Source organism: Somniosus microcephalus, chromosome 12, assembly GCF_052327205.1.
Source record: "Somniosus microcephalus isolate GS21.2 chromosome 12, FLI_Smic_1.0, whole genome shotgun sequence".
NCBI classification, from domain to species: Eukaryota; Metazoa; Chordata; class Chondrichthyes; order Squaliformes; family Somniosidae; genus Somniosus; species Somniosus microcephalus.
Window position 1 is genome coordinate 212,534,322 of NC_140998.1, and position 10,721 is coordinate 212,545,042.

The window sequence follows — 10,721 nt, forward strand, 5'->3', positions numbered from 1 at the left end:
ACTCACTGCCTGAAAGGGTGGTAGAGGCAGGAACCCTCAACATTCAAGAAGCATTTAGATGAGCACTTGAAACGCCATAGCATACAAGGCTATGGACCAAGTGCTGGAAAATGGGATTAGAATAGACAGGGCTTGATGGCCGGCAGGCCTCTGCTGTATAACTGACTCTTTACTGACTACACTGGTTAGGAGAAAAATCAAGACAATCCTCACCAGAATATGATGATGTGAACAGTTCCATTTTATTAACATGATGATCCCACACACAGGCATAGACAGTCTTACAGGAAGACCCATGTACACAAGGCATCTATGGTCAGGTTTAACAGCAAGTTCTGGTACAACAGGGCAGATACAAGTTACATCCAGCAGTTAGGAAAATCCCAAAGCCATTTCAAAAATAAGACTGCCTACTGCACTTTATCCTTCACTAAACCCACCTAGAGAAGTCAAGGTAATAATGTGCACAGACATGAACTTCAGAATGTTTAAGATTGCCAACCCAATCATTTAAATTCCTGTCCCTTCTTAAAAAAAAACTCAGTAGGAAGGACTTTAATTTATATCATGAAGCTCATGACTGCAGATAGAGTCTGTCTCAGTGAGACATAGTCAAAGGTTAACTGATTAAGCAGTTACACATGGCTGGAGTCATCTGACATGTAATGGAGTATACCTTTTAGTACTGAATATAAAATGGAGACCTATATTCAACCGTAATCTGTTCCAAGAAACAGGAGCATTTTATTCTGACCAAACTCTTGGGCGCTACTGCATTGGTCTGAAATCATGGCCACTACTACTTTCTCTACACACTTGACATTTCCTTTCGCAATCCTACTTCCTCCCATCTCCACAAACTCCCTCAACTTGTTTCACTTGGGAAATAAAGCAGCACCACCAATTGTCATTCCCCAAATATTGTACACTAAAATGAGTATTACTCATTTGGATAGAGCCTAGTCAGATCATTTTTTGCCCGTCTGTTAAAGGGCTTCCTTTAGTCCAGGAACATTCTCCCCAGATGTGCCCAGACCATTTCCCTAGCCCGCGAGCTGTTGGCAAGGGGCACCTTCTCCCAACCCAATGCTATTCACTGCCACTGGCTTTGTGGCAAAAGGGTGGAGTCAAAAATTGAAGTCTTGCATCATTCCCCAACTATCACTTCAGCCAGAGCACACAAGGGTTACAGGTCAAAGCATTGACACTAGTGGGAATCAATTTATCCAGCTTCATTAGAGGGAGTCAGTAATTGTCAAATCAATATTGGGATCTCCATTGACCATTTAGTGATGTTAATGCCAGTTATCAATGTTACCTTTACAGGGGGAGGGAAGAGACCCAGTTTTGCACCAAAACTCAAGGACTGCCATTTAAAAAAAAAAGTGTTGAATGCCTAATACAGCACTACTAGTTACAGAACCATTTCCCCTGCACCATCTCATCAGGACCATGTTGCCCCTTTCCGATGGAGGGACATTCAATGTTGCTTTGACCGCAGCAGCATCTATATAGTTAGATAGATATATGGGCAACTGAAGCATTCTACCAACTTAACCACTGCTGTGAAATACTAGACTCACGTCAGTTCTGTGCCCTCTGGTCATGTCGACTGCTAGCCTGAATTATAGCATCGATGCCAATCTCACTTAGTACTCTAACCAGCAGGGAATAAAATATCCCCATTTCATCCCAAGACCACTCCCTGCTGGAAAATTACAAAAAACAAGGGTTGTCACATGTTAGCAATCTGAACTGGCAGAGCACCAAATGCCTATGCAGGAGGTTACATTGAAGAGGAAGCGGGAAGACTAAAGGAATTGAGGCAAATCACCCACCCAAGGGGGATTCCAAAGTTGGTTTTGAACAAGGCAGTTGCCATTCTCTTCCCTCCCCAGTTTGTAGCAATGCCCGTCGACTGCCGCAACTCCGAACATGGCTACTCGCCCCTCAGCACGGCGGCCATTTTCCTCTCCACCCGGTAAGCATCATCAGTAAACTGCTCCAACATGGCGTCCAGCAGCCGGATGGTGGAGGCCCCGGACAGCTTCCCGCCCGGCAACAACTGGAGCAGCGGTATCCACTTCACGTTGCTGGGGGCAACCAGGACATTCTTCTCCGTCCACTTAGCCAGCTCGTCCACGACGTTCTTCTCTGTCAGCTCCCGGGCCATTTTGGTCTGGATCTCGTCCGACAGCACAAAGGTCGGCCGGCTGACCAGCTTGGCACATTTGTGCAAGGCGGGATAATCCAGCCCGAGGATGGTGCGGTAAAAGCGAATCTCGTCGTACAGAAAACGGATATTGGCCTCATAAGCCAGCTGTTCCACCACGACGGGCTCAACGATGCAGCTGTGGATGGCCGACAGCGGAATCAACTCTTTCAGAGAGTTCTTCAGCTCCATCTTCACCGACAGGTAGTTCAGGGACACGAGCAGAGCATGTCGCTGGAGGGCAGGCGAGGCATGCTTCTGCATGGCCTGAATACTCGCCAGGAAGTCAAACTTCTCCCGCTCGTGGCAGGACACATAGAAGAGGCGGGCGAGCGCGTAGTCAATGCCCAGGTTCTCAAAGCTGTATCGGGCAACGGCATGCAGGACCTCCTCCGCGAATTCCTCCACTTTGTAGTCATGGGCGTCCAAGTCGATCTTGGAGCGGATGAAGTAGAACAGCTTGCCAACGCGCTTCAGCTCCGCGGCGAGTGCAGCGGCCTCCTTGGTGAACTCTGTCGATGACATGATGAAAAAGCCGACATACTTCTCAACGTCGACAGCCTTCAGGTAGTCGCTGGGCGAGAAGTTGGACCCCTCGATGTTGGGCAGCTCCCAGAAGACGGCGTTGGGGGTGCCTGGCCGCCCGTATGCAGCGGGCTTGGCCCCCTGCTCGGTAGTGTAGGTGGCAGTGGCGCCATCCTCGCAGCCCATCACCGAATTAATGAAAGTGGACTTCCCGACGCGAGAGGTGCCAGTGACCGCCACGTGAACAGTCACACATTCGATTCGCTTCCTTTCTGCCTGCACAACAGATGCCATCTCAGGTATCCCTCCGTGCTGCATGGCATTGGAGAGCCTTTTGAGAATTTCTTCAACTTCTAGTTCCATGATTACTAAACCAGGAGGAAAAAAAATGGTTGTAATCCACAATATAAATAAACACTGCCAGATAAAAGCACCCCCACCCCATTTTAAGGTTCCATAACCATAGAAACATAGAAGATAGGAGCAGGAGTCGGCCATTCAATGAGATCACGGCTGATCATCCAAACTCAGTATCCTGTCCCTGCTTTCTCCCCCATATCCCTTAGAAATATATCTAACTCTTTCTTGAATATATTTAATGAATTGGCCTCAACTGTCTTCTGTGGTAGAGAATTCCACAGGTTCACCACTCTGGGCAAAGAAATTCCTTATCAGTCCTAAATGGCTTACCCCTTATCCTGTGACCCCTGGTTCTGGACTCTGCCATCAGGAACAGCCTGCCTGCATCTAGTCCGGTTAGAATTTTATAAGTTTCATTCTGGTAAACCTACGCTGCTCTCCCTCCAAGGCCAGTATATCCTTCCTAAGGTGCGGTGCCCAGAACTGCTCCCAGTGCTCCAGGTGTGGTCTAACCAGGGCTTTGTGTAGCTGCAGCATATCTTCTACCCCCTTGTATTCTAGTCCTCTCGATAGAAAGGCCAGCGTTCCATTAGCCTTGGATTATTTTCTGTACCTGTCGTGAGATTTTAATGATCGATGGGGCTCTGTTGACCCCCACCTTAATTCAATCCTCCTAGAAATAAACCCTAGTGCCCGGTTGCTTTACGGCCTTGCTAACCTGTCACAACTTTGTATTTGTACTCAGATCCCTTCCTCTACCCCACCAAGACTCACACCCTCCAAGTGAAAAGTGACCTCCCTATTCTTCCTACCAAAACATAATACTTCACATTTATCTGTGTTGAACTTCATTTGCCAATTATATGCCCATTCTGCAAGTTTATTAATGTCCTCCTGTAACTTGTTGCAGTCCTCCATAGTATTGACTATCCCTCCCAATTTGGCATCATCTGCCAATTTAGAAATGGTGTTTTTTGATTCCAAGGTCTAAATCGTTTATGTAAATTGGTGAACAGCAGTGGTCCCAGCACTGTGGAACATCACTACCCACCTTCTGCCACTGAATAGCTACCCTTTACTCCTACTCTCGGCTTTCTGTCCTGAAGCCAGCCAGCAATCCAGTCTGCTACTTGTCCCCGGACTCCACATTCTCTGACCTCATTCATCAGTCTATTATGGGGTACCCCAGCGAAGGCCTTTTGAAAAATCCAGATAAATTACATCTACTATGCAAAGATTAGCGATTGGGAATGCACAGCTTGAAAGGGCAGTGGAAGCACATTTAATAGTCAACTTAAAACAAAAAAAAGGAATTGGATAAATACTGGGAAGGGAAATGTACAGGGCTATGGGGAAGTGAGCAAAGGCATGGAACCAATTGGATAGCTGTGTCAGAGCAGACGGGCATGATGAGCCGAATGACCTCCTGTGCGGTATCATTTATGAAGACAGGCCATGACCACGAGGTGGCTCGGTACGTGACTCGCATTCAGCTACAAGTGCAAATTAACACCGCTTTAATTATGATTGATGAGGCAAGTCCTATAAAATAGGTCAGACAAACCTCACTTCTGCCCTGACTTTCTTTAAAGAATTTCATTTTGATCAGTTATAGATTATACTGGCAAGACCACACCTGGAGTATTGTGTACAGTTTTGTTCTCCCTACCCAAGGAAGAATATACCGTCAGAGGGAGTGCAGCAAAGGTTCACTAGACTGATTCCTGGAATGGGTGGGGGGGAAAAGAAAGAGATTGTCCCATGAGGAGAGATTGAGTAGACTAGGCCTATATTCTCTGGAGTGTAGATGAATGAGGGGTGATCTCATTCAAACATTAAATTCTAAGGGGTTTGACAGGGTAAGAAAGGCTTGCATTTCTGTAGCACCTTTCATGACCACCGGACATCTCAAAGCACTTTACAGCCAATAAAGTACTTCTGAAGTGTAGTCACGGTTGTAATGTGGGAAAACAGCAGCCAATTTGCACACAGCAAGCTCCCACAAACAGCAATGTGGTAATGCCCAGATAATCTATTGATGTTGGTTGAGGGATAAATATTGACCAGGGCCAGGGAGAACTCCCCTGCTCTTCTTCAAAAATAGTGCCATGGGATCTTTTACATCCACCCAAGAGCAGACAGGGCCTCGGTTTAAGAGAGGTGGTACCGCCCCTCCGACAGTGCGGTGCTCCCTCAGTACCGCCCCTCCGAGTGTCAGCCTAGCTTTGTGCGCATGCGTGAGTCCCTGGAGTGGAGACTTGGACCCACAAACTTCCGACTCAGGCGAGTGTGCTACCAACTGAGTCACAGCTTACAGGGGAGATGCCAAGAGGATGTTTCCCCCTGGCTGGAGTCTAGAACCAGGGGGTCAGTGTCTCAGAATAAGGGCTTGGCCATTTAGGACTGAGATGAGGAGGAATTTCTTCACTCAGAGCACAGTGAATCTTTGGAATTCTCTACCCCAGACAGCTGTGGAGGCTCAGTCGTTCAGTCTATTCAAGACAGCAATATATTTTGGATACTAATGGAATAGTTCAGGAAAGTGGAGATGAGGTAGACGATCAGTCATGATTTTATTGAATGGCAGAGCAGGCTCAAGTGGATTACACTTGCTCCTATTTATGTTCTTACAATTCCCAGCTGAACTCAGGACTGCAGAATGAAAAGCCAGCAATTGAAGTTAAACACATCAGTGTCTGGAAATCAATAACATTAAGTCAATCTAATCATGCAATGCCAATCTCATACCAGCAAAACAGTAAATAGCCCAATTAATCCATTAATAGTGGTTGCCACATTCAACAGGATATATCCATTGAAGCATCATTTACTGGAAACAATACATGAAGGGACAAATGGACCAGAAAATTAATTTCAGGGACCCATCGCTCATCCCCAAACCAGCCCCATCTAGATCACAAGTCAGTTCTTTGGGTTAGCTTCAAGCCAGTGTTAACATGTGCTAGGGACTGAGCATCTTGTGCCTAGGAGTCAGAAGGTCATGGGTTCAAGTCCAACGACTAGAGACTCGAGCATAAAAATCTAGGCAGACACTCCCAGGGGTGGCACCGGGGGAGCGCCGCACCGTCGGAGGGGCGGCAGCAAGGGAGCGCTGCCCCGTCGGAGGGGCAGACTTTGAGGAGACGTTAAGCAGAGCCACCATCTGTTCCCTCTAGCAGACGGAAGATCCCATAACAATTGCAAAGAGCAAGGAAATTTGCACCGGTGTCCTGGGGCCAATATTTATCACTCAAACAACATCACTGAAAAAAGAGGGGATCTAGTCATTGATCACATTGCCATTTGTGGGAGCTTGCTATGCACAAATTTGCAACAGTGACTACACAAAAAAAAAGTACTTCAGTAGCCATGAAGCACTTTGGGACATCCAGAGGTGGTGAAAGGCTCTATAGAAACAAGTCCTTTAGAATTACATTCCTTAAAAAGTTGGCAAGTTAGAGCCTAGGAGGACCAACACAGGGGCATTTATACCATTATAGAGACTGTTCTGAAGTGAGTGTTTGTACACTAAGCTGGGTGGCTTAGCCTGAAAATGTGATCATCCATCTTCTCACCAAGGTGCAGTCACTACTAGTCTTCTCAATGGAGTGCACAAGTCAGAACTCACACTCAGCATCACTATCAGAGCCTCCCCAATTTCTTGAAGGAACAGAGGTGGGCAGATAAAGAGCTGCTATTTACTCCCAACTTAGCTACAATCACAATTTATGTAGCACTTTTAACTTGGTCAAACAGCCTCAGGCACTTCACCAGGAGTTAATAAAACAAAACCACACAAGGATATATTAGGGTGATGGCCAAACACTTGGCCAAAGAGGTACTTTAAGGAGCAGAGAGATATAGAGTTAGAGGTCAAGGTTAAAGGTATCAGCAACTGAATGCACAGCCACCAATGGAAGAGCACAAAAATAAAAAAAATCAGGGACACGAGGACAGAATTGGAGCACAGAGATCAGAGGGTTGTAGGGACAGAGATTAGAGATAGGGAGAGGGGGAGGCCACACAGAAGGAAAGGTGAACAGTGATTTTGAAATCAGACAATCAAAAAAAAATAAGGGAAAGTTAACAGAGCAGGATTGCCACCAGCATGTTGGGTTTCCCCACTTACTGCTAAAGCATGAAAATTTCTAAAGAAACAATGATTTGCTGTAGACAAGGGAAGAGGAGGAAAAAGTTGCGACACAGGTTAGCAAGGCCATTAAAAAAAAAGCAAACCAAGCACTAGGGTTTATTTCCAGAGGGATAGAATTGAAAAGTAGGGAAGTTATGCTAAACCTGTATCGAACCTTGGTTAGACCACACTTGGAGCACTGCGTACAGTTCTGGTCACCATATTATAAAAAGGATATAGAGGCACTGGAGAGGGTGCAGAGAAGATTTACAAGGATGATACCAGAAATGCGAGGGTACACCTATCAGGAAAGGATGAACAGGCCGGGTCTCTTCTGTTGAAAAGAGAAGGCAGAGGGGTGACCTAATAGAGGTCTGTAAAATGATGAGAGGTTTTGATAGAGTGGATACAGAGAGAATGTTTCCACTTGTGGGGAAGAGCATAACTGGAGGCCATCAATAGAAGATAGTCACCAAGAAATCCAACAGGGAATTCAGGAGAAACTTCTTTACCCAGAGAGTGGTGAGAATGTGGAACTCACTACTACAGGGAGTGGTTGAAGCAAATAGTATAGATGCATTTAAGGGGAGACTGGACAAGCACAGGAGCGAGAAGGGAATAGAGGGTTCCACTGAGAGTTAGATGAGGAAAGACGGGAGGAGGATCAAGTGGAGCATAAACACCAGCATAGCCCAGTTGAGCCAAATGACCGGTTTCTGTGCCGTATATCCAATGTATAGAGGGGGGGGAAAAAAAGGGAAGTGTTCCCCTTGGTGCTTCCCACCACAGTCACCATTCCAGGGAAAGACCAGACTAGGCTAACAACCTGAATATTGAAAGCCCCCAATACCTGGCCCAGGTGAAGGAAACAGAAAATTGCTCAGAGCACCCACTTACCTGGTGATCACTTACAGCTACACAACCCCTTGTACTACCTTCTGACTGGTACCACAGTTTTTATCATGCTAATTAACGACTTCTGGCTAATTACTTAATGGAAACACCTGTGTTAATTTGGGAAGGAGCGGTTTATTTTTTTTTAACTCATTGTGTGCCAATACCTAGGCCAATCATCTCAGCCCCAGGACATCACTGCAGGAGTTCCTCAGGGCAGTGTCCCAGGCCCAACCATCTTCAGCTTGTTTTATTATTCGTTCCTGGGATCTGGGCGTCGCTGGCGAGGCCCAGCATTTATTGCCCATTCCTAGTTGCCCCTTGAGAAGGTGGTGGTGAGCCGCCTTCTTGAACCGCTGCAGTCCGTGTGGTGAAGGTACTTCCACAGTGCTGTTAGGGAGGGAGTTCCAGGATTTTGACCCAGTGACGATGAAGGAATGGCCGATATACTCCCAAGTCAGGATGGTGTGTGACTTGGAGGGGAACTTGGAGGTGGTGGTGTTCCCATGCGCCTGCTGCCCTTGTCCTTCTAGGTGGAAGAGGTGGCGGGTTTGGGAGGAGCTGCCAAAGGAGCCTTGGTGAGTTACTGCAGTGCATCTTGTAGATGGTACACACTGCAGCCACGGTGCGCCGGTGGTGGAGGGAGTGAATGTTTAAGGTGGTGGATGGGGTGCCAATCAAATGGGCTGCTTTGTCCTGGATGGTGTCGAGCTTCTTGAGTGTTGTTGGAGCTGCACTCATCCAGGCAAGTGGAGAGTATTCCATCACACTCCTGACTTGTGCCTTGTAGATGGTGGAAAGGCTTTGGGGAGTCAGGAGGTGAGACACTCGCCACAGAATACCCAGCCTCTGACCTGCTCTTGTTGCCACAGTATTTATGTGGCTGGTCCAGTTAAGTTTCTGGTCAATGGTGACCCCCAGGATATTGATGGTGGGGGATTCGGCGATGGTAATGCCGTTGAATGTCAAGGGGAGGTGGTTAGACGCTTGCTTGTTGGAGATAGTCATTGCCTAGCACTTGTGTGGCGTGAATATTACCTGCCACTTATCAGCCCAAGCCTGAACGTCGTCCAGGTCTTGTTGCATGCGGGCATGGACTGCTTCATTATCTGAGGAGTTGCGAATGGCGCTGAACACTGTGCAGTCATCAGCGAACATCCCCATTTCTGACCTTATGTTGGAGGGAAGGTCATTGATGAAGCAGCTGAAGATGGTTGGACCTAGGACACTACCCTGAGGAACTCCTGCAGTGATATCCTGGGGCTGTGATGATTGACCTTCAACCACCACAACCATCTTCCTTTGTGCTAGGTATGACTCCAGCCAGTGGAGCCTTTTCCCCCTGATTCCCACTGACTTCAGTTTCACTAGGGCTCCTTGATGTCACACTCGGTCAAATGCTGCCTTGATGTCAAGGGCAGTCACTCTCACCTCACCTCTGGAATTCAGCTCCTTTGTCCATGTTTGGACCAAGGCTGTAATGAGGTCGGGAGCCGAGTGGTCTTAACAATTGATCTAGCATCAACTGCAGTTTGTGGAAGAGAGTTCATAGAATCATAGAATGGTTACAGCACAGAAGGAGGCCATTCGGCCCCTCGAGCCCGTGCCGGCTCTCTGCAAGAGCACTTCAGCTAGTCCTACTCCTCCGCCCTTTCCCCGTAGCCCTGCAAATTTCTTTCCTTCAGGTACTTATCCAACTCCCTTGTGAAAGCCATGATTGAATCTGCCTCCAAACTTCTACCACCCTTTGTGTGTCGAAGTGTTTCCTAACTTCACTCCTGAAAGGTCTGGCTCTAATTTTTAGACTCTGCCCCCTAGTCCTAGACTCCCCAACCAGCGGAAATAGTTTCTCTCTATCGACCCCATCAGTTCCCCTTAATATCCTGAAAACTTCGATCAGATCACCCCTCGACCTTCTAAATTCTAGGGAATAGTTTGTGTAATCTCTCCTCGTAATTTAACCCTTGGAGTCCGGGTGTGATTCTGGTAAACCTACGCTGCTCTCCCTCCAAGGCCAGTATATCCTTCCTAAGGTGTGGTGCCCAGAACTGCTCCCAGTACTCCAGGTGTGGTCTAACCAGGGCTTTGTGTAGCTGCATCATAACTTCCCCTCAAGCTTCCGGATCTGTATGACTCCGTTCAAATTGAGCACTCATGCCGAATGTGGTGGTCTGGTTGGGTGTCTCACTGCACGTGGGAGAAATAAGGCAGATGCAATATAACGTGGATAAATGTGAAGTTATCTACTTTGGTGGCAAAAACAGGAAGGCAGATTATTATCTGAATGGCAATAGGTTGGGAGAAGGGGAAGTGCAACCAGACCTGGGTGTCCTTGTGCACCAGTCGCTGAAGGTAAGCATGCAGGTGCAGCAGGCGGTTAAGAAGGCAAATGGTATGTTGGCCTTCGTAGCGAGAGGGTTTGAGTACAGGAACAAGGATGTCTTGCTGCAGTTGTACAGGGCGTTGGTGAGACCACACCTTGAGTATTGTGTGCAGTTTTGGTCGCCTTATCTGAGGAAGGATGTTCTTGCCATGGAGGGAGTGCAGCGAAGATTCACCAGGCTGATACCTGGGATGGCAGGAATGACGTATGAGGAA

The 10,721-nt window shown here is 47.4% G+C and overlaps 1 protein-coding gene across 1 annotated transcript; it reads right to left on the minus strand.

Moving 5' to 3' along the window:
* Positions 1 to 220: 220 nt before the first annotated feature.
* Positions 221 to 8,204, minus strand: LOC147110019 (interferon-inducible GTPase 5-like). The gene is made up of 2 exons (XM_086004015.1): positions 8,127 to 8,204; positions 221 to 3,105 (listed from the first exon to the last, which is right to left on the minus strand). Exon 2 carries the CDS (start codon positions 3,098 to 3,100, stop codon positions 1,940 to 1,942), a length of 1,161 nt encoding a protein of 386 aa, XP_085860141.1. The 5' UTR covers positions 3,101 to 3,105; positions 8,127 to 8,204; the 3' UTR covers positions 221 to 1,939.
* Between the last annotated feature and the right edge of the window lie 2,517 nt (positions 8,205 to 10,721).

Coding starts and splice junctions, on each gene's coding strand:
- LOC147110019 (XM_086004015.1), bottom strand. CDS start 3,100: ATGGAACTAGAAGTTGAAGAAATTCTCAAAAGGCTCTCCAATGCCATG.